A 23,485-nucleotide genomic window follows, 5' to 3' on the forward strand; every position below is an offset into this window, starting at 1 on the left:
GCGGGTGGATCACGAGGTCAAGAGATCGAGACCATCCTGGTCAACATGGTGAAACCCCGTCTCTACTAAAAATACAAAAAAATAGCTGGGCATGGTGGCGCGTGCCTGTAATCCCAGCCACTCAGGAGGCTGAGGCAGGAGAATTGCCTGAACCCAGGAGGCGGGGGTTGTGGTGAGCCGAGATCGCGCCATTGCACTCCAGCCTGGGTAACAAGAGCGAAACTCCGTCTCAAAAAAAAAAAAAAAAAAGACCATCCTGGTCAACACGGTGAAACCTCGTCTCTACTAAAAATACAAAACATTAGCTGGGCATGGTGGCGCGTGCCTGTAATCCCAGCTACTCAGGAGGCTGAGGCAGGAGAATTGCCTGAACCCAGGAGGCGGAGGTCGCAGTGAGCCGAGGTCGCGCCATTGCACTCCAGCCTGGGTAACAAGAGCGAAACTCCGTCTCAAAAAAAAAAAAAAAAGGTTTTTACTCCAGATCCTTGTAAATTGCCTTCTCACCCTTCAAGTCACTGCTTAAATGTCCCCTCCTTGGAAGGGGCTTCCCCGACAACGAAGCTCTGACCTCCTCTGCTGCTTCACCTAGTTCATTTCCTTCTGGCATCTGTCACTACTTGAAGTTAAAGTGTGTGCCATGTATGTGTCTGTCAGTCTACCCCACTACACTGGAACCCCGTCAGGGCAAGGGTCTTGTCTGGAATTTTCATCAGTTAGGACTCAACATTTAGTAAAGGACCTTTGCTAAATTAGCAGGCATTCATTTCGTATTTTAAAAATGAACCAGTGAGGCCGGGCACGGTGGCTCACCCCCATAATCCCAGCACTTTGGGAGACTGAGACGTATGGATCACTTGAGGTCAGGAGTTCAAGACCAGCCTCACCTGAGGGTGGTGAAACCCCATTAAAAATATAAAAATTGGCCAGGCACAATGCCTCACACCTGTAATCCCAGCACTTTGGGAGACCGAGGCGAGCAGATCACCTGAGGTCGGGAGTAATTAGCCGGGTGTGGTGGCGCATGCCTGTAATCCCAGCTACTCGGGAGGCTGAGGCAGGAGAAGCGTTTGAACCTGGGTGGCGGAGGTTGCGGGGAGCCAATAGCGCCATTGCACTTCAGCCTGGGCAACAAGAACAAACTGTCACCTACCCCGCCCCCCCCAAAAAAAAGGAGAAAGAAAAGAAAGATGAATATGTAAGGAATGGAGCAATGCCCCTACTGTTTTGTTGTCTTTTTTTTTTTTTTTTTTTTTTTCTAGGTTGGGGTTTCACTATGATGGCCAGGCTGGTCTTGAACTCCTGACCTCAGGTGATCCACCTTCCTCGGCCTCCCAAAGTGCTAGGATTACAGGCTTGAGCCACCGCGCTCGGCCCTTTTCTTTTTCGAGACAGAGTCTTGCTCTGTTGCCCAGGCTGGAGTGCGGTGGCGCGAACTCGGCTCACTGCAATCTCTGCCTCCCACGTTCAAGCGATTCTCGTGCCTCAGCCTCCCGCGTAGCTGGGATTACAGACGCGCGCCACCACGGCCGGCTAATTTTTGTATTCTTAGTAGAGACGGGGTTTCACTATGTTAGCTTGGTTGGTCTCGAACTGAACCTCGTGATCCACCCGCCTCGGCCTCCAAAAGTGCTGGAATTAACAGGCGTGAGCCACCGCGCCCGGCCAGGCCTAACGTTTGCCGCTCTCTGCCCCTTAGGCATCCCAGAGCCGCGAGCCGCCTCGCACAGCCCGCGCGTTTTCTCTGCTCCCCCGCGCTCTCCGCCGGCCGTGGCCGCACGACAGCTGGCAGCACAGTCAGCCACTGTTTGGGAGCCGGGAAGAAGCTCCAGCGCCGCAGCAGGTGCTGCGAAGCCACTCAGCCCTGGTGCAGGAACCAGTGCAGCTAATTGGCGGGCAGTCATCGGAGACGGAAGTGGCCGCCCAAAGCCAGAAGTGGTCCTGGCCCTGAGCCATGTCCTCTCTAGGACTGCAGGAGGCTCGGCATCTCGGTGATAGACCCAGGAAGTCAGTGGCGGGGCAGAGCGGGGCGGGCTGTGAGGACTGAGGCCTGCAGCAAAACGGAGTCCAGCCCTTTGGTCTTGGCTTCCTTCGGTAACGAACGCCCTGTTAAAGGTAAGAGGGAACGTTTCAAACCCTGGAACCTGGAGTAGTTGCCGAGGCTACCATGCGTCTTGGGGCGTGGCAAGGGGAGGGCCGCACCGGGAACAAACGTCAGCCGTGATTGGCTGGTTTTGCTAGAGCCGCTTTTCTCCCCGCCCCGTTGTTGATTGGCTGAGGGCAGAGCGGGGGGCGTGGCCTCAGGATAGTCTGGCGGGCGATGGGGCAGCGGGGCGGAAGGTTGGGCCCTGGGACCCCGCGGACTCCCGGCCTCACCGCCGGACCGGGCCCGGGAGCTGGGAGTCGCTGTCCTAGGCTAGGACTGCGCTGAGGCCGACGGCCCCGGCTCAGGGGGGTAGAGCCGCCAGCCGATCCGTTGCGCCTGTAGCAGGGACCTGCGGCCGCAGGGAAGCAGGTGGGAAGCCAGGATGGAAACCTGCCTCTCCGCCTCCGCCCTCACCGTGCTCCCGAAACAGCGTCAGTGATGAGCTGGTGGGGTTTTCCAGTGGCCGAGAAGCCCCAAGGAAGTCAGGGAAATGGCTGAACCTGCCCACCCTCTACCCTGGGAGACACCAAGACCGTTCAGTGGCTTCTTCCCTCCAGCCTCCCATCAGTGACGCCCATCACCCACCAAGCTATGAGAACCCATAAGCCTGGCGTTCCAGGCCCTTCCGTGGCACAGCCCGTACTCCCGCATGTCTTATTTGCGATTGTCGAATATTTCCCAACTGCCAGGTTCCACTTTTTTTTTTTTTTTTTTTTGAGACGGAGTTTCGCTCTTGTTCCCCAGGCTGGAGTGCAATGGCGCGATCTCGGCTCACCGCAACCTCCGCCTCCTGGGTTCAGGCAATTCTTCTGCCTCAGCCTCCTGAGTAGCTGGGATTACAGGCACGTGCCACCATGCCCAGCTAATTTTTAGTATTTTTAGTAGAGACGGGGTTTCACCATGTTGATCAGGATGGTCTCGATCTCTTGACCTTGTGATCCACCCGCCTCGGCCTCCCAAAGTGCTGGGATTACAGGCTTGAGCCACCGCGCACGGCCAAGTTCCACTCTTAAGATACTCTTGCCAGATCTATGGGCAAGAGTAATGGGGCCTCTGGAGGGATCCCTAGAGGGCGAAGCAGACCCAGCCCTAGGAAGTGGCAGTCTGCAGGCGCCCTCCAAGGGACCCTTGGAACCCGTGCCCCTGCACTCTCCCACCAAAGGGGAAACGTTTCAACAGGATGAGTCTCCCTTCACCCCTCACCCTGAGCCAAGCAGAGCAATCCTATTTCTGTCTGAGTGACTGGAGCCATGAAGACAAGCTGAAGGGAGGAAACAGCTTTTTTTTTTTTTTTTTCCTGGCCCGATAAATAATCATTTAATTCAACCAATCCTGCCAGCATCCTTAGCCTAGATTCTAGAGACCACCTGAACACCAAATCCTTCCTGGCTTCCACTAGCAAGCAGCTCCCTGGTTTCCAGTTGATTACACCCCCCTACCCCTATCTCGCTGAGTCTAACATTCATGAAGGTCAAGTCTATTGTCTTTTTTTTTTTTTTTTTTTTTTTTTTTTGAGACAGAGTCTCACTCTGTCACCCAGGCTGAGTGCAGTGGCAAGATCTCAGCTCACTGCCATCTCCGCTTCCTGGCTTCAAGTGATTCTACCTCAGCCTCCCAAGTAGCCGGAACTACAGGTGCCTGCCACCATGCCTAGCTAATTTTTGTATTTTTAGTAGACGCTTTCACCATGTTGGCCAGGCTCAACTCCTGGCCTTAAGTGATCCACCGGCCTTGGCCTCTCAAAGTGCTGGGCTCACAAGTGTGAGCCGCTGTGCCCAGCTTTGTCCTCCTCCTTTTAGATAGCCCTGCATGGGGCTTAGTGGTGCACACCAGTAGTCCCAGCTACTTGGGAAGCTCAGGTGAGTGGATCGCTTGAGCTCAGGAGTCCAAGGCCAGCCTGAGCAACATAGCAAGACCCCATCTCTATTTTTAAAAAGACAAAACAGCCAGGTGTGGTGGCTCGCACCTATAATCCCAGCACTTTGGGAGGCTAAGGCGGGCACATCACCCGAGGTTGGGAGTTCAAGACTAGCCTGACCAACATGGAGAAACCCTGTCTCTACTAAAAATACAAAAAAATTAGCCAGGCATGGTGGCACATGCCTGTAATCCCAGCTACTTGGGAGGCTGAGGCAGGAGAATTGCTTGAATGTGGGAGGCAGAGGTTGCAGTGAGCTGAGATCGTGCCACTACACACTACACTCCAGCCTGGGTGACAGAGCGAGACTCTGTCTCAAAAAATAAATAAATAAATAAATAAAAAAGGAAAGGAAAAACTTCAGCTAGCAATACCCACTCACATTGCTGTGGAGAGCTGGGGTGCTGAGTCTACAGTCCTTGGCCCCATGCCTGGAAGAGCAGCTGCTTAACAACTGGCAGCTATGATTACTCTCCTCAGCCCACCATCCTAGGCAAGTCACCCTTTTTGTTTGGAGCTGGGAGCCAACCAGGGCTGTGGCCACCCTGGTGGCCCCCTAATCCACAGAGACAGGTGCGGCCTCTATGGCCCCCCTGGTGCAGACATCCTCATGATCAGTTGGTGTCAGAGCTGAAAGTTATCTCAGGAGCTGGGCCACAGATATGGGATGACAGCCAGGCTGAGCTCATCCCCACCCAGGGGAAAAAGCAGATAATGGGAGTTGGGAGCTGCAGAGGTTAAAACCAGGGGAAGAAGCCTGGCGAGGGGCTCACACCTATAATCCCAGTACTTTGGGAGACTGAAGCAGGCAGATCACCTGAGATCAGGAGTTTGATACCAGCTGGGCCAACATGGTGAAACCCCCTCTCTACAAAAAATACAAAAAATTAGCCGAGCATGGTGGCACATGCCCGTAGTCCCAGCTACCCAGGAGACTGAGGCAGGAATATCTCTGGGACCCAGGAGGCGGAGGTTGCAGTAAGCCAAGATTGTGCCACACTGCACTCTAGCCTGGGTGACAGAGTGAGACTCCATCTCAAAAACAAAAACAAAAAACAAAGCAAAAAAACAGGGGAAGACCAGGCATAAATCAGAGCCAGGCAGACGTGAGTAGGGCAAATTATAAAGGACATAAACCAAGAGGCCAAGGAGGTGAGACAAAGCAGAGGCAGGTGGCAGCAGCTGCAGCATGGGCCAAGAAGGAAAGTGGCCCCTGGTGAGTGAGGAGCCCTCACTGGACCACAAGCAGGCCATTGTGGGAGCAGACAGAAAAGACGCGTCACAAAACACAGCCACCGGTGCCTGGGTGGGAGATGGGGCAGGCAGGAGTTTCCAGACCAGCTTGTCTGCTCCTGGCTTCCAAAGAGAAGAGCCGAGGGGGAGTGCGGGTTCAGTGAGCAGTGCTCTCGGAACAAGTGGCACAGCAGCAGACAGCCTGGCAAGAGGTCCCCAGGTCCAGGAGTGGCTGGCTGTCCTTGAAAACCTCTCTGAAGTCTTGGCTTGCCAATGTGTGCAAGACTCTGGAATGGGCCTTGGACAAAAGGGACCCCAACCCAGGGGTGGAGGCTGGGGAGGAGAGGACGCTCAAGCCAATGAGACATCGGGGGGTTGCCTCACTGAGGACAAGGGATTGCCCCAGGAGCTCCCCCATGCTGGGGGGATCAATGCTAAGGCCTCAGGTGACAGAGCTGTAGGCAGGAGCTTCAAGTCCAAGGCCTTTAATTTCGCAGCCAGAGTGCCTGCCCTTTCTCACCCTCGCCCCTCCCACATCGCCATGCCCCACCCCATGCCCTCACCGCCCCAGCTCCCTTCCCGCACCCCTCTCTCCTCCCTCGGGGCCTTGACTCCAGTGGGGCTGTCCCAGTGGCCCCGGGCGCCCCGGTCCCCCTCTCCTGGCCTCCTAGGTGGGAGCGGGTGGGGGCGCAGCCAGAGCCCCCGCCGCCGCAGCCCCCAGCATCAGCATGGCCAGGGCCTTGGGCCCGGTGGTGTGGATCTTCTCGTGCCGGTGCAAGTTGGAGCGCCGGCTGAAGCTCTTGCCACACAGCGGGCAGGCGTAGGGCCGCACGCCGCGGTGGGTACGCTGGTGCGCGGTGAGGTGCGAGCTGTGGCTGAAGCTCTTGCCACAGTCGAGGCAGTGGTAGGGTTTCTCGCCCGTGTGCGTGCGGTTGTGCGCGATGAGGTTGGAGCGCTGGCTGAAGCACTTGCCGCACTCGGGGCACGGATAGGGCTTGACCCCGGTGTGCGTGCGCTGGTGGGTGACCAACGCCGAGCTCTGCGTGAAGCACTTGCCGCAGATGGGGCACTTGTGCGGCTTGGCGCCCGTGTGGGTTCCCTGGTGGGTGACCAGGTCTGAGCGGCGGGTGAAGCGCTTGGCGCAGCGGTCGCACACGTAGGGCTTCTCACCGGTGTGGATGCGCTGGTGCTGGATCAGCGTGGAGTGGTGGCTGAAGCTCTTCCGGCAGGCAGGGCAGGTGTAGGGCTTCTCGCCCGTGTGGATGATCTGGTGCTGGATGAGGTGCGAGCTGCGGCCAAAGCGCTTGCCACAGTCCGTGCAGGCGTAGGGCTTCTCGCCCGTGTGCGTGCGCCGGTGCGTCACCAGGTGCGAGTGCCAGCTGAAGCCTTTGCCGCACTGCTCGCATTGGTAGCTCTTCCTGCCCGCCTCGCCGTCGGGGGCCAAGCCCTCCTCGCCGCTCTCCGGGGTGCCCTTCTCCTCCTCGATGGGCTTCCCTGGGACACGGCCCTCCTGAGCCTCCGGGGGACTGGGGTCGGGCGGGGCTGCACCCGGGGTGCTGTCTGGATCCCCCGGCTGCCCGGCGTCTCTGGCCAGCCCTGAGCTCCGGCCACAGGCTGCTTCTTGTGCACACTGCGGGACGGCCCCCTGGACTTTCCCTGCCCTGATTCTGAAGGGCTTCACATCTCCAAGGGCTGCCACGGGTGGGGTCGGCACCACCTGCCCCTCCTGGATGGGTCCTGGAAAAAGAAAGTCGTTTCCAGCGAGGGACAAGCTTCCCTAAGGGCCCCAGTGGTGGAGAAGGCAGAGTTGAGGGTAGGGGCTGGATTCTGGGAGATCAGAAAGTACAAGGGCTGCCCTCTACAGAGGAGGGGGTCTGGCGGCCCTGCCCCGCTCCCACAGACAAAAGCCAGAAGACCCGCGTCTGGACCCCACTCACCTAGACAAAGGCGCGCCCGCATCCCTCACCTGTGCACTCGCCTCTGCAATCCTCCTTTTCATCTCCTGCCTGGCGGCTGGAGCCTGAGGCCTCGCCCTTGCCCTGTACTTGGGGGGCCCAGAAAGGCCTGCTGAAGGGAAAGCCTGCCCAGAAAGAGATGCCAGGCTGTCACAGGCCTGCTGGTGCTGCCCAGTGGCAGACATCATCCCCCAAAATTGATGGGGCCAAAGTGGGGGGGTGAGGCTCTGGAAACATGGAGTAAAATAAAGCAGCTTCAAGAAATCCCTGGGGTTAGGGGTCCGCCCCCTGGCTGGGGGCTGCCAAAGCTGCTCTCCTCAGAGCTGACTAGGCCTGTCTCCTCTTTCCCTGAACAAGCAACAGCATTTAAGGGAGAGGAGTGGGCAACACCCCACATCATGACCCACTGGACTAGTAGCCCACACCTACACCCACAGCGGGAGGCGGGTAGTGGCTCTCCAAGCGGGAGAACTTAGAACAAAGAGGGCAAGGGTTGCCAACCACTAAGAGGTCATCCCATTTGTTGAGTCTTGGAGGTGAGTGGCCCTGGGAGTTTTGGCCAACTCAGTAAGAGAGCAGAGAGGCCCTGGTTTCCACCACCAGTGGGAGGAAAGGAATGTGTTAGACCAACCAGGTGGCTTGGGGAGTCTGTGAGGCCTGCCATGGGGCTGAAATGGGTGCTGACTTCCTTCTGATTCCCCAGGGCTTGCCTGGGCTTGCTGGCCCAGGCCCCAGGGAACCATAAGAGCAGTGGTGTGCAGCCTGAGCTAATTAAAGGGGTGACTGTTCCTGGTGCCAGCCAGCAGGGCCTTGGGACCACCATGATGCCACCAGCTGGAACTGCTGAGTCCTGGATTCTGCCTGGATTAGCAAGTGTGCAATAGCTGGGTATCAACTGAATGAATGAATAAATGAATGAATTAATGAATGACTGAACGCTGATTTTTCCATATGAAAACTAGAATCTGGAACTGAGGAGTCAAAAGCTCTGGGATGGCTGGGCACAGTGGCTCACACCTATAATCTCAACACTATGGGAGCTCAAAGCAGGAGGATGGCTTGAGCCCAGGAGCTCAAGACCAACCTGAGCAACGTAGTGAGATCCCATTTCTACCAAAAAGAAAAAGAAAAAGAAAAAAATTAGTAGCTGGGCATGATGGTGCCTGTAGTGCTGGCTTCTCAGGAGGCTGACGTAGGAGGATCACTTGAACCTAGAACGTTGAGGCTGCATGAGTTGTGATGGCACCACTCCACTCTAGCCTGGGTGACAGAGCAAGGCTCTGTCTCAAAAAAAAAAAAGCTCTGCGACTCAAATACTTACCATCCAAGAAACGAAGGGAACCAAAGCCCCTCGGAGACAAGCACCTGCTCCTCAAAGCAGTTGGGACACCTCAGGGTCTGCAGGGCCTGGGGAGTTCAGCTCATGTCATTTCCCTCCAGGGAAGGCAGCCCCCAGGCCCCGAAGCTGAGCTTGCTGCTCAGACACCTCTGAAGTTGGGGCTTGGAAAGGAAGCTGGAGCTACAGGAGTGAGCCGTGCAGATGAACTGAGGAAAAGCGGACTTCCTGGGTCAGCGTCCAGTACAGTAGCTGCTAGCCACACATGGCTATTTAAACTCTGATTTGAGCTGATTAAAACCAATTAAAGTTAAAAACTTGAGGGCTGTACCCACATTTCAAGTGCTCAGCGGCCACACAGGGCTTGTGGCTACCATCCTAGCACACGCAGAACATTTCCATCGTTAGAGAAGTTTCCATGGAGCGGTGCTGTCTCGAGGGACAAGGAGAAGGATGGGAGGGAGAGGAAGGAAAGAGGGTAGAGAGGAGACGGCCGAGCAGGACCCCTCCCCGACACCGCAGCCCCCGACTCGGCAAGTGCGTACCCAGCGACAGCCCGTTTCTCTTCTGCAGGACATCCCTATAGAAGTTCTGCTGCGTATGATCCAGCCGTCCCCACTCCTCCTGGGAGAGGTACAAGGCCACGTCCTCAAAGGTCACTGGCATCTGAAACAATGTGAAACATCCACTCTCCAGGACACGCTGTGGACACAGTGGAGGGACACTATGACATGAGATGTGTGGCGAGATCCCAGACTCCCAACCCGCTGTCTCGAGTGAGGCCACGTGCATCTGATGGGGAAGCGGTGAGTCACCCGAGGCCTTTTGGGGAGTTGAGAAAAGACCAAACGTATTTTCAGGGACTACAGTGAAGACTCGGATGTCCATGCAGCCCCCATCCTCAGCTCAGACGGCTCCCAACACCTTCCAATGAAAGCCCCTGTGTCTCTGCTTCCTGCTGCTTCTCCTCCAGCTTTGGCCAGGCCTGACTGTGGGCCTCAAGCCTGGACAATTCCAGCAGCACTAACAAGAGCCCCAGGCTTCGGGCTTGGTTGCAAGTGGGGCTAGCGAGGTCCCGGCTTTGCGCAGAACCAGCAGATGCAGGAAGAACTGAGCACCAAGCAGGGGCCGGGGAAGGGCCACTCACCTGGGACCAGGCGGTGAGGAGCGCCGCGGCCATCTGCCGGTCTCTGGTCCTCCCCTCTCGGGAAAGCACTGGGATCCGGGGGGAGGGGAGGGCTGTGGGAGGAGAGTGGTCCTCAGGGTGACGAGCTCATCCTGCTGGACCTGCTGCTACCCTAGCTGCCTCAAACTCCACCCCTGGCCCAACCCAAGGACAGGGTCAGATGGCTCTGAGGCTGCCGGGGGCAGGGGGCCATGGGGAAAGCGCATCCCCTGCCGGCATAGAGACCCTCAGCCCCACCTGGACCTGGGCCGAGCCTTGACCTCCCCACAGCTGCCTCCCTGGGAAAGCCCCTTTTCCCCATCCCTCTCCTACCTCCTCCAGGCAAGAAGAGGGCTTTCTCCTTAGAGCCATGACTTAGGGGTGCCCAGCCCCGTGCACCTTGAGCCCCGTCCTCCTGCAATGCCGCCTCGGGGTGTGGCTCCTCTGGCTCCATCTTAATGTGGGATGACTCCTGAGTGGCCCCTGGAGGCACTGCCTCCCCCAGCCCAGAAAGCATTTCCTGACGAGGATGTCCGCTATCTGGAACCTAGAAGGAACAGCCCCATCAGGAGCCGGATGAGTGGGAGAGACACCCAGAGCTGCCTGCCAGGGCGTTCCAGCAGGGTCTGAACCCACACGCAAGACGAAGCTTGAAGGACTGGCCTTGTTGCCTCCACTCCGGCTCACCCCAGTAAGGACAGGCAGCAAGAGGAGGAATATTCATTACCCTGCCACCACGGTGCAGGTGAGCACATGCTGAGGACAGCTACCTCTTCTCAGCTTCAGCCTCACACTGACCACAGCAGTGTAGACGGCTGTTTATTAGTGTATGAGGGAACCAAGCTTAGTGGTTTGAGTATGTCCCCTAAGAATCCATGTCCTCCCTGAACCTCAGAATGGGACCTTATTGTGGAAAAAGGGTCTTTACAGAGATCAGTTAAAGATCTTGAGATGAAATCATCCTGGATTTAGAGTGAGCCTAAAATCTAATGACTTATGTCCTTATAAGAATAGGAGAGGACACAGAAGGAAGCAGACTGGAGGGATGCCCATGCCAAGGACACTAGGAGTCCCCAGAAGCTGGAAGAAGCAAGGGCCAGTCCTCCTAGCCTAGAGCTTCCAAAGGGAGCGTGACCCTGCAGACCCTAGATTTTGGACTTCAGGCCTCCAGGACTGTGAGAAGTCAATTCTAAGTCAATTCTAGTTCTTTCTTTCTTTCTTTTTTTTTTTAAGATGAAGTCTCGCTTTTGTTCCCCCAGGCTGGAGTGCAATGGTATGATCTCGGCTTGGCTCACTGCAACCTCTGCCTCCCGGGTTCAAGCGATTCTCCTGCCCCGGCCTCCTGAGTAGCTGAGATTACAGGCATGCACCACCATATCCTGCTAATTTTTGTATTTTAGTGGAGAGGGGTTTCACCATGTTGGCCAGGCTGGTCTCGAACTCCTGACCTCAGCTGATCTGCCCACCTTAGCCTCCCAAAGTGCTGGAATTACATGCGTGACCCACCACACCCAGCCAATTTTGGTTATGTTCAGATCCCCAGAGAGTGAAAACTTGTGACAGCAGCCACGGGAGACGAACACACCACAGCTGGGAGGAGACAACGGCCCCCACAGAGCTCCAAAGCTTCAGGAAAGTCGGGGAGGGCCCTGGTGGGGCCTCATGTACAGCACAGGGACTGGCCAGCCTTCTGCTGGGGCCTCACACCTTCCTCCATGCCCTATCTATGTTTGGGTCTTGGAGGGAAAGAACCTCAGGCCAGGAGTCAGGGTGCCAGACCTGGCGACACCCCTTCCCAGCCAGGCAGCCTTTGGGACATAGCTGCTCTTCACCTGCACAGAGCAGTCATGAGGTTCACACAGATAATGATGGAGGAGCTGCTGGCTCAGGAAAGTCCTGGATAAACACAGGTTGGCACTGGTCATGCTTCCCTTCCTGTGCACACCGGACGGAAGCCAGTGCCAGCAGAGAATGCTGACCTGTGGGGCTCCACTCACAGGCACAGGGTGTTCAGGGCACATGGTAGACAGGAAACCTAACCATGCTAACAATTCTTTATGCTTCTGTGGTGTGAAAACCATAGATGATGGCATCTCATGCCTAGTATCTCCTTAGAGCCTCTCAATGACCCTGCGAGGCAGGTGGGAATGGCAGGTATGTGATCTGCATGTTATAGTGACACATCTGGTTCCAGAGGCCAGGGGATTGGCCCCTGGCCTGTGGCTGACTCATACTCCTCCGACTCCAAGCCCAGAGACCCAGGTCCCCTGCAAATAGTAATCACACACACAAACACACACACACACACACACACACACTCAAACACACATGCATGCACATACAGGCAGCAGGTATAGGCAGGAAGAAGGACTGGGAGCTCAGACTCAGAGAGATGAGAAGTTGTGGTTCCAGATAGAGAAGCACAGGGAGGGAGAACAGGTTTCCCTGTGTGCTCTGAGTGTTGCTCAGATAGAAAACTTCACCAATAGGACCCCCAACCAGCCCCCTGCTGTCTCCTGTGGCCACTGACTACAGAATTCACCAGGAGAGCAAAACTGTTATCCTGCTAATTCTGGACAGAGGGTACTACCCAGCATGCTACCTTCTCTTTGACCCCCCCACCCCAGTGAGTCTAACTCTTCCATGGGTCCAGACTCCCTGCCTTGGAAATCTCCTCCTCACCAGCCTCTCCCATGGCACGCCTCCCTCACCCGGCCCCATCCGTACCTCCAGGGCTGTCTCCTTGTCCTGGGTGGTCTGGATGCCTCCACCGTCTGCAGACATTTTCTATTTCAGAACTAGAAAGAACAGCTGAGTTGTTGCTCCCTCTTCTTGGCCAAGCCCCCTCCAGCTTCTGGCCAGGAGCCTGGAAGAGCAGATAGAAACCAGCCCTCGCTTCCTGGTCACCTCCAAAGAGCCCCGAAAATCCCCATGAGGAGCAGCACTGCCTGGTCCCCATCGAAAAGAAAGTCTCTCAGACCCTATCCAACGGTGCCACTCTCTGTGATGTTTTCTGGGTCCTGTTTTTGAAGGAGTGCTATTTTGTACTGTCCCCTTTATTGCTGAAGCAAGAGCCTGACATCTCAGCGCAGTCGGCTCAGGGAAAGCCGGGGCTAAATTGGAATTTATATTTCCTGTCATCAGGAGCAGAAAGTTCTGCAGTGATCCTGAGAAACAGGTGCCGGAGGGACCCCACCCACCAGGGCCAGGGGAATCCAGGCCCTGCTATCCCCAGCCTCGGGACATGCACCCTGTGTCCATACCTGACTCCCAGCCCTACTTGAGATTCAGAAATCAACCTGCCTGCTCTCAGTAGCGCCTCTGCAGATGCAACCACCTGCTCCGGGCCTGAGATTCCCATCCTGCTCTCAGTTTCGGCAGACAATGTCCTTCTCCTTCCTAAACCTGGTCCTGGCCCCCTTCTCTCCTGCCAGCTCGAAGCCTTCCACCTTTGACCCCATCCCCTCCTGCATGCTAATCATCTGCGCCGGTATCGGGATCCAGGAGCCCTCCCCAACACCCCCTTCTCACCGGGGTGGAGGCAGAGAGGGCACCTGCGGCAGCAGGAGCCCCCTCCCCAGGGAAGGGAGTCTCCACAGCCTGCACGGGGCGGGGGAGCCGGGTGGAGACTGGGATGAGGGACAACAGGAAGTCCCTCCCAGATCCCATTCCCCATGCAGCCGCAGCCCTACAGCGTTCCCGGTTTTGAGGGTTCCGGGTCTGGAGTCCCGAGCCCGGGTTGCACCTGCTCTTGGCCAAGAGGTAACTCCCAGATCTGCAATGCCGGCTTGTGAGGATGGCTTCACCCACCACGTGTTTGTAATGCCAGCAAGGCAGGGCCACCAAAATGGGAAAATGGGAAGATGTATTTCGTGGAAAGATGGTGTTATTTGAAGTTTCAAGGAGAGCATTGCAGTCATCCTCACAGGTAGAAAGAAGGGCATTTTGCAGGGTGGAGAGGGCAGGACCATTCATGTTAGCACACGGGGTTTCTGAAGGTTATTATCTCCTGAGGGACTCTGAATTCATTTAAGGACTCCTAGTTAAGGGCCTTCTGGGTACCCCCAAGACTGGCACAGAACTCTCTCCCTAAGAGTGAACTTGGGAAACAGGCTGGGGACTCCCTCCAACCCGGAGGCTCACACCTGTAATCCTAGCACTTTGGGAGACTGAGGCAGTCAGATCACGAGGTCAAGAGATCGAGACTATCCTGGGCAACATGGTGAAACCCCATCTCTACTTTAAAAAAAAAAAAATAGCTGAGCATGGTGGCACACGCTTGTAATCCCAGCTACTTGAGAGGCTGAGGCAAGAGAATCACTTGAACCTGGGAGTCGGGGGTTGCACTGAACCAAGATCACACCACTGCACTCCAGCCTGGGTGACAGAATGAGACTCCATCTCAAAAAAAAAAAAAAAAAGAAGTGAGTAAATCTGATTTTTCCAGACTCACTTCAGCTTGGGGATAGATGGGGTCCTGGGTTCTCAAACACCCCTGGCAGCTGGAGATGCTGCTTCTGAGGCACCAGTTCCCTTTAGACCCTGAGAAGTAGGCCCAAGATGGAGAGGACAGAGACTAGGCTTTACTTTCCGGGGGAAGGAATTATTTCTCCTGGGCAGGCCTGGGGGCTGGGTGGCAGGAAAAGGGTCAGGGGCCCAGTCCTGGAATCAGATTCCAGGAAGTTTCCTCTAGAAAACATTCTCATTCCAGGAAGTTTCCTCTAGAAAACATTCTCATGCCCACTGTCTTTGGCTCACCAAAATCCCCTGAGACACACAGCTTCACCCAGTAGACAGACACAGTTGTGCCCATACCAACTCCTGGTGTTGTGTGGGCCCTCAAGGGTTTGCCTTTTTTTTTTTTTTTGTAAGATAGGGTCTTGCTCTGTTGCCCAGGCTGAAGTGCAGTGGCACAATCATAGCTCACTGTACCCTCAAACTCCGGGGCTCAAGTGATTCTTTCACTTTAGCCTGCCAAGTGGCTGGGACCGTAGACACACACCACCATGCCTGGCTAATTTTTTTTTTTTTTTTTTTTTTTTTTGAGACGGAGTTTCGCTCTTGTTACCCAGGCTGGAGTGCAATGGCGCAATCTCGGCTCACCGCAACCTCCGCCTCCTGGGTTCAGGCAATTCTCCTGCCTCAGCCTCCTGAGTAGCTGGGATTACAGGCACGTGCCACCATGCCCAGCTAATTTTTTTGTATTTTTAGTAGAGACGGGGTTTCACCATGTTGACCAGGATGGTCTCGATCTCTTGACCTCGTGATCCACCCGCCTCGGCCTCCCAAAGTGCTGGGATTACAGGCTTGAGCCACCGTGCCCGGCCGGCCTGGCTAATTTTTAAACTGTTTTTATAGAGACAGGGGTCTTGCTTTGTTGCCCAGGCTGGTGTTGAACTCCGGATCTCAAGCGATCCTCCTACCTCCCAAAGTGCTGGTATTACAGGCCTGAGCTGTTGTGCCCAGAGGGTTTAATTTTGTTTTCTTGAAATGGAGTCTCGCTATGTGGCCCAGCCTCATGTGCAATGGCGGGAGTTTGGCTCACTGCAACCTCTCCCTCCTGGGTTCAAGTGATTCTCCTGCCTCAGCCTCCTGAGTAGCTGGGATTACAGGCGCACATCACCATGTCCAGCTAATTTTTGTATTTTTAGTACAGATGGGGTTTCACCATGTTGGCCAGGCTAGTCTTGAACTTCCTTTGTTTTTGAGACGGAGTTTCGCTCTTGTTACCCAGGCTGCAGTGCAATGGCGCGATCTCGGCTCACCACAACCTCCGCCTCCTGGGTTCAGGCAATTCTCCTGGGTTCAGGCAATTCTCCTGCCTCAACTTCCTGAGTAGCTGGGATTACAGGCATGTGCCACCATGCCCAGCTAATGTTTTGTATTTTTAGTAGAGACGGGGTTTCACTATGTTGACCAGGATGGTCTCAATCTCTTGACCTTGTGATCCACCCGCCTCGGCCTCCCAAAGTGCTGGGATTACAGGCTTGAGCCACCGCGCCCGGCCTAGTCTTGAACTTCAGACCTCAGGTGATCCACTGGTCTCAGCCTCTCAAAGTGCTGGGATTAAAGGCCTGAGCCATTGTGCTTGGACTTAAATTTTTTTTTAACTTAGTTTCTAACATTTAAAAATGAGGGGAGATCTTATAAAATTGATTTTTTTTTTCTTTTTAAGACTGAGTTTCACTCTTGTTGCCCAGGCTGGGACTCAATCTCGGCCCACCGTAACCTCTGCCTCTGGGGTTCAAGCAATTCTTCCGCCTCAGCCTCCAAAGTAGCTAGGATTACAGGCATGTGCCACTACGCCTGGATAATTTTGTATTTTTAGTAGAGATGGGGTTTCTCCATGTTGGTTGGGCTGGTCTCAAACTCCTGACCTCAGGTGATCCGCCCACCTCAGCCTCCCAAAGTGCTGGGATTACAGGTGTGAGCCACCTCACCCGGCCTATAAAATTGATTCTTTAAAAAAAAAATCAGAATATTTGCCCATGTGGGACCCAACTTCCCCACCTTCGAGGCTCACTTTCTAGGTGGCCACAATGCCTACTTGGCCCCTGAGCATTTGAGTTTGCAACTCTGCTTTTGGAGTTAAACATGTTATAGGAGTTCCAAGATTCTGATTGATGGTATTGTCAATTTGATGAAAGAAAAATTACTCCTAGGGGTTTGTCTCTGGTGTTTTCCAGATGTTCTGTTTTTGGGATTTTGTGGTTTTGTTTTCATTTTTGTTTTTCCGAGGCAGAGTGTCATTCTGTCACCCAGGCTGGAGTGCAATGGCACCATCTCGGCTCACTGCAACCTCCACCTCCCAGGTTCAAGCAATTTTCCTGCCTCGGCCTCCCGAGTAGCTGGGATTATAGGTGAGTGTCACTGCAGCCAGCTAATTCTTGTGTTTTTAGTAGAGACAGGGTTTCACCATGTTGACCAGGCTGGTTTCAAACTCTTGGGCTCAAGCAATCCACCAACCTCAGCCTCCCAAAGTGCTGGGAGCCACTGCACCTGGCTGAGTGTTCTGTTTGTTTTTGATTTTTTAGAGATGTGATCTTAATGTATCACCCAGGCTGGTCTCAAACTCCTGGCTTCAAGCAATTCTCCTGCTTCATCCTGCTGAGTAGCTGGGACCAAAGGTGCAAGCCACCTCACCTGGCTGAGCCACTGCACCTGGCCAAGTGTTCTGTTTGTTTTTGATTTTTTAGAGATGTGATCTTAATGTATCACCCAGGCTGGTCTCAAACTCCTGGCTTCAAGCAATTCTCCTGCTTCATCCTGCTGAGTAGCTGGGACCAAAGGTGCAAGCCACCTCACCTGGCTTCCAGGTGTTTAATCCTCAAGGCCAAGATGGACATGCAACTTAGCAAGTCAGTATTGTTTTCAGGCCAGAATGAGCAATGAACTGAAAGCAGAAGTGGGGAGGGGTCCTGGAAATGATGACACTCTTCACTCTGCTAACCAGGAGGAGAACTGAGTGTCCAGGGTCAGGGAATGCTCTCCTGAAAGGGACCCTTTTACCCCACACAGTCCCAGGAATGCACCAAGCCCCAAAGTGGATGTATCCTGACTCCTGGGCAAAGTTTCTCTACCAGCAAAAGGGGCCATTTCAGGGATACTGAGGGAGTTTAAAGGTTTGGATCCCTCCATGGGATCACCTAAACTAGGTCAAATGACATCTGAGCATCTATTTAATTGTTCAAAGAATATTTATTGGACATCTACTATAAAGCAGACATTAACTTCTTCTTGAGAATGAGAGGTATTCTTTCCAGGGCTGGCTTTTGGATGCAGGCAGGTCTAGGAGAGAGGGTTACCACAGTTGCTGTGTGGCAACAGCAGCCCCTAAAAGAGCTCCGAAAGGCATCAGGGCAAGATGAGTCCGTAAGTACAGCAGACATTACAAACTTAAACAGGGCCGGGTGCAGTACCTCATGCCTGTAATCTCAGCACTTTGGGATGCCAAGGTGAGCTGATGGCTTGACCCCAAGAGTTCCTGATCAGCCTCAGCAACAAAACGAGACCCTCAACTCAATTTAGAAACAGAAAAGTTAAATGCCTCCAGCCACTGGCTAATATAAGTGACCAATGGCTTGGGTGTAAGATGGGAGGGTAACGGGACTTTGGAGGCCTTTGAGAAACTATTAAAGAGAAACCAAAAACAATGTGATTTCTCTGTGACCTCCTGACTTCTAAACTGATAACAAAGTTTAAAAATTTAAGAATCCAGCAGGCCGGTCTCAGGGTCACACGCCTGTAATCCCAGCACTTTGGGAGGCCAAGGCAGGTGGATCACCTGAGGTCGAGTGTTTGGGACCAGCCTGATCAACATGGTGAAACCCCGTCTCTGCTAAAAATACAAAATTAGCTGGACATGGTGGGACATGCTGGTAATCCCAGCTACTCAGGAGGCTGAGGCAGGAGTATCTCTTGAACCCGGGAGGTGGAGGTTGCAGTGAGCCGAGATTGTGCCATTGCACTCCAGCCTGGGCAACAAGAGCGAAACTCTGTCTCAAAAAAAAAAAAGAAAATTTTAGAATCCATGCAAGTCCAGCAGAACACACCTGCTGTCTGCATTCAACTCATAGGTCACCTGTGTAGTGACCTACTTACCTCTCAAGAATTGACTATAATGGATAAAAGTGCTTAGCAGAGCTTTGGGCTTCACTGACTCTGAGTAAGGAGAGGACTCCTCCTTTAGTAAAATAATCGTAATGTGCTCTCAGAGATCAACCTGACAGTTAAGTCAAGACTTCAATCAGGCCGGGCACAGGAGCTCACGCCTGTAAACCCAGGACTTAAGGAGGCTGAGGAGGGTGGATCACTAAATCAAGAGTACAGGACCAGCCTGGCCAAGATAGTGAAACCCCATCTCTACTAAAAATACAGAAATTAGGGGGTAGGGAGGGGGGTGGGAAGGGATAAAATGGGGAGAAATGCCAGATACAGTATGCACCTAAAGTAAAATTAAAAAAAAAATACACAAATTAGCTAGACATGGTGGCAGGCACCTGTAATCTCAGCTACTCCGGAGGCTGAGACAGGAGAATCACTTGAACCCGGGGTAGGGGTGGGGGGTGGGGGATGGGCAGAGGTTGCAGTGAGCCGAGATTGTACTACTGCACTCCAGCCTGGGTGACAGAGTGAGACTCCGTCTCAAAATAATAATAACAATAATTGGTATTTAATTAAGGTGGCTATGCCGGGTTGGAGACAGGGCGATGTAGATTGCCTTAGGAAGAAAGGAAGGAGACGACGATAGGGGAAAATAAAGGAATTGAGCGAGGTAAAGAAAAATAATAAAGAGCAGAGCAAATGTTGAACTCTAAAAGAAAAACCAGCAAAAGTGTTAGGTAGGACCCAAGGAATACACATTTTTTTTTGTCTTTTTTTTTTTTTTCCTTTTTGTGGAGAACGGGGTCTCGCTATATTGCCCAGGCAGGTCTCGAACTCCTGGGCTCAAGCTATCCTCCCGCCTCTGCCTAAGAGCTGGGATTACAGGCATGAGCCACAGCGCCCGGCATGAACACACATTTTTTAAAGAAGATAATTCCCGGGGCCACCGGACACCAGGGCGTGAAAGCCAGAGCGGCCCGTGGCCCGTTCACCCCCCCGGAGGCGCGAAGGCGACCGGGTCCCCAAAACCGACTCGGCCGCAGGAGAACAAGTTCCGAGCAGCTGGAGCTCCGCAAGCCCCGCGCGCACCTGTCCGCACCGCCCAGCACAGCAGTTCACAAAACACAGACGCTGCAGCGCGTCGCCCAGGCAACGGCCCGCCCCTGCCTACGGGAGGCGCCGGTGATTGGCCGCAGCCCCTATGGCCCCGCCCCACCGCCCTCACCTGCGCGCTCCCGTCCGCGTCCCCGACCCGCAACTCCACCGAGCGGGGAGCGTCACCCTAGCGCGGTCGACCCTGGCCGGTGTCCCAGCGTTTTCAGTCCGGCTGCCCCATTGCAACTTCCGGCTTGCCGGGCCTTCTCGCGGGGCCCCACGTGTCCGGCCCGGGGCGCGGAGGCAATTGCCTCGGGGAGCACGCGAGGTGAGGGCACCGCAGCCTCGAGTTGGCTTCTCCCCGTGGGGAAACTGACGCTGCCTGCCCGAGGGCCTCCACGGTGGAGCGCCGAGGCCGCCTCCATGTCTGGGACCCTGGGGTCTTAACAAAGGGAGAGTCCAACCTCCGGGGCTAGGATCCCGATCCATGAGGCGCCAGCCCCTGCCGGGGCACCCGGGTACAGTCTCCCCGGCTGAGGGTCGGCCCCACACTCCCCGGCTTCGGGAGTTTTGTTTCGTTCCAAAAATGGGACTATACTATATGGTCTACCTGGGACTTGTCCCCTCTGTGTGGGTGACATATATCTTAGAGATTGTTCAAAAAAAAGAAAAATGGGGGTGGGGTGGGAAACGCAGCGTTGCCTTGCTCTTTATTTTACTTAAACTAGAGAGCATTCTTTTGTATGGGTCTGTTAGAATTAACCAGGCTTCTACCCACCACCCACATCTTGACACTCTTGCCTTGCAGGGACAGGAACCACCCCAACAACTATGACCATGGAGCCTTCGTGACTTTCTAGTGAATGAACAAGACACCTGAGCTTGTAAACAGGGCGGGAGGGGAGGCGATTCTCAGGCGCCTGCCCGCTGGAGTATTCTCAGCCCAGGCTCCTGGCCTAAGCCTGCCTCACGAATCTCAGCCTGGGTTTCTGTCTGGGCAGCCTGCCTATCGCAGTTGGGAAAAACAGCCTATTCCTGTCTTGGACAAACCCCGGGGAGGGCACAAAGGGCATCCCTGGGCGGCATCTGTCAAGTGCTGCTTTGTTTTTTGTTTGTTTTGAGACAGGCTGAAGTGCAGTGGCATGATCACAGCTCACGGCAGCCTCCACCTCCCAGGGTCAGGTGATCCTTCTGCCTAAGCCCACCAGTAGCTGGGGCTACAGGTGAATGCCACCATGCCCGCTAATTTTTGTATTTGCAGAGATGGGTTATTTATTTATTTATTTATTTATTTATTTATTTGAGACGGAGTTTCGCTCTTGTTACACAGGCTGGAGTGCAATGGCGCAATCTCGGCTCACTGCAACCTCCACCTCCTGGGTTCAGGCAATTCTCCTGCCTAAGCGTCCTGAGTAGCTGGGATTACAGGCGTGCGCCACCATGCCCAGCTAATGTTTTGTATTTTTGGTAGAGACGGGGTTTCACCATGTTGACCAGGATGGTCTCGATCTCTTGACCTCGTGATCCACCCGCCTCGGCCTCCCAAAGTGCTGGGATTACAGGCTTGAGCCACTGCACCAGGCCCGAGAGATGGGTTTTTATGTGTTTGTTTTGAGACAGAGTCTTGCTCCGTTGCCCAGGCTGGAGTGCAGTGGTGCAAGCTTGGCTCACTGAACCTTTGCCTCCTGGGTTCAAGTGATTCTCCAGCCTCAGGCCCCTGAGTAGCAGGGACTACAGGTGCGCACCATCATGCCCAGCTAATTCTGTATTTTTAGTAGAGATGGATGTTGAGAAATGCTCAGTGTATGCCAAAATATATTGTTCGCTAAGAACAGCGGCAAGGAAAACCTAGTCAGCTCCCCCCACCAAGTGGAAAACTACTTGGGGCATTCTAAAGTAGCAAAACAGTATGTGTATATCATACACCTGTTAATAGAACGCTCAAACTTAAAGCGTGGGATGTGTGGCCCTGCCCCCGTGGCTCCCTCGTGGAGAATACTTTCTAGTTTGTCCTTGATCAGTGGTAAGCAAGCACCAGCTGTCTACCTAGTTTATCTTGGTTCTATGAGAAAACCCAGAACACCTGTTCGTTAATAATAATCATCTGTTCAGAGAAAATAACTACGTGGATCAAAGTCTGCTCAAGGCCCTCATCCCAGAATGCTGTCAGCTCCTGAGACTCTCAGCTCAGAAGGCTGTTGACCCCCAGTTAGACCTACTTTACTGTTCTATCTGGGTGTCTGCTTCTCAGTGCCTTTAGCACTGCCTGGGTGGGGGTCTCTGCGGCCGAGCTGGTCTGGGTAGATGGTATTTCACCATGCTGGCCAGAATAATCTCTAACTCCAGGCCTCAAGTTATCTGCCTGCCTCGGTCTCCTAAAGTGCTGGGATTACAAGCTTGAGCTATTGTGCCCGGCCAGCACTTCTTTCTTTGATTGTCAAACTTGTTAGTTTCAGGCAAGCTGTGAACTGCAGGACCAGAAAACCCCACATACCCACATCCTATTATCCAATGTATTGTCTCTACCTGGGAGCTGAGACAGCTCACAGGATAGGCAGGAAGGAGACTTTCTCTTTTTTTTTATTTTTTATTTTTTTTTGAGCCAGAGTTTCGCTCTTGTTACCCAGGCTGGAGTGCAATGGCGCGATCTTGGCTCCCCACAACCTCCGCCTCCTGGGTTCAGGCAATTCTCCTGCCTCAGCCTCCTGAGTAGCTGGGATTACAGGCATGCGCCACCATGCCCAGCTAATTTTTTGTATTTTTAGTAGAGACAGGGTTTCACCATGTTGACCAGGATGGTCTCGATCTCTTGACCTTGTGATCCACCCGCCTCGGCCTCCCAAAGTGCTGGGATTACAGGCTTGAGCCACCACGCCTGGCATGACTTTCTCTTTTTTAAGACGGAGTCTGGCTGTGTCGCCCAGGCTAGAGTACAGCGGCGAGATCTCGGCTCACTGCGACCTCCAGGTAGGAGACTCTATTGGAACTAAACTCAATAATCCCTCAAGAAGGCTTTGGGGCTGACCCTTAGGGGGGAAAATTAGGGTAAATTAAATTACTTTCCCTTTAGGGGTTGGTGCATTTTTAGGAAACAGGACTCTGTCATTATCTGAAAATACTCATTGCTGCTGCTGCTGCTGCTGCTGCCTGATACTCAAAGCATTCCCCCCGTGTTGGGTGGAGTTTCCGGCTGCATTCACTCACACCGGAGCCAAACTCACTGAAGCCAGCAGGGATGAGAGCCTGTAGGAGGCACTCTGACCAGCGCAGCCTCGGAGGAACCCTACCGGAGGCCCCTCACAGGGGCAGATGGCAGGGATGCCCAGGCACCCGCCTTGCTGTCCTTTTACCTCCTATCCCCACCCCAGCCTTGAGATTTCCTCCTCTCCGTTCTTTCCCATGAATTTCTGTCACATTCTTCTCACTCCATTGGGCATGAAAAATGTAGAACTTCCATGTTTTTGTCTCATTCTTTTAAAATTTATATTTTTGTGAACACTTTATATTATTTTAATTTTAATTTTTTTATTTTTTATTTTTTGAGACAGAGTTTTGCTCTTGTTACCCAGGCTGGAGTGCAATGGCGCGATCTCGGCTCACCGCAACCTCCGCCTCCTGGGTTCAAGCAATTCTCCTGCCTCAGCCTCCCGAGTAGTTGGGACTACAGGTGCGTGCCACCATGCCCAGCTAATTTTTGTATTTTTAGTAGAGTCAAGGTTTCAACATGTTGACCAGGATGGGCTCGATCTCTTGACCTTGTGATACACCTGCCTCGGCCTCCCAAAGTGCTGGGATTATAGGCGTGAGCCACCGCGCCCGACCTATACTATTTTATAAAAAAGAAATCGGGCCGGGCGCGGTGGCTCAAGCCTGTAATCCCAGCACTTTGGGAGGCCGAGGCGGGTGGATCACGAGGTCGAGAGATCGAGACCATCCTGGTCAACATGGTGAAACCCCGTCTCTACTAAAAATACAAAAAACTAGCTGGGCGTGGTGGCGCATGCCTGTAATCCCAGCTACTCAGGAGGCTGAGGCA

At 54.0% G+C, this 23,485-nt stretch overlaps 1 protein-coding gene and 1 long non-coding RNA gene across 4 annotated transcripts in view; one reads left to right on the forward strand and one right to left on the reverse strand.

The window, feature by feature from the left end:
- The window catches only part of LOC104651482 (uncharacterized), a 32,039-nt gene extending 8,777 nt beyond the window's left edge, over window positions 1-23,262 (forward strand). Inside the window, exons 2-3 of the long non-coding RNA XR_012512706.1 lie at window positions 1,697-16,610; window positions 20,258-23,262. This is a non-coding gene — a long non-coding RNA (uncharacterized LOC104651482). The remainder of the gene's footprint in view (window positions 1-1,696; window positions 16,611-20,257) is intronic.
- Window positions 5,768-12,546, reverse strand: ZNF205 (zinc finger protein 205). 3 transcript variants are annotated; one of them, XM_074381698.1, is made up of 6 exons: window positions 12,478-12,546; window positions 10,150-10,297; window positions 9,733-9,824; window positions 9,131-9,287; window positions 7,261-7,374; window positions 5,768-7,031 (listed from the first exon to the last, which is right to left on the reverse strand). In XM_074381698.1, exons 1-6 carry the CDS (start codon window positions 12,532-12,534, stop codon window positions 5,962-5,964), a joined length of 1,638 nt encoding a protein of 545 aa, XP_074237799.1. In that variant the 5' UTR covers window positions 12,535-12,546; the 3' UTR covers window positions 5,768-5,961. The 3 variants fall into 3 exon arrangements, with proteins under 3 accessions (XP_074237799.1, XP_003928498.1, XP_074237798.1); XM_003928449.4 differs by having other exon boundaries at window positions 9,131-9,251; window positions 10,084-10,297; XM_074381697.1 differs by having other exon boundaries at window positions 10,084-10,297.
- Window positions 23,263-23,485: the final 223 nt, after the last annotated feature.

This window comes from Saimiri boliviensis, chromosome 12 (genome assembly GCF_048565385.1).
Source record: "Saimiri boliviensis isolate mSaiBol1 chromosome 12, mSaiBol1.pri, whole genome shotgun sequence".
Taxonomy (NCBI): domain Eukaryota; kingdom Metazoa; phylum Chordata; class Mammalia; order Primates; family Cebidae; genus Saimiri; species Saimiri boliviensis.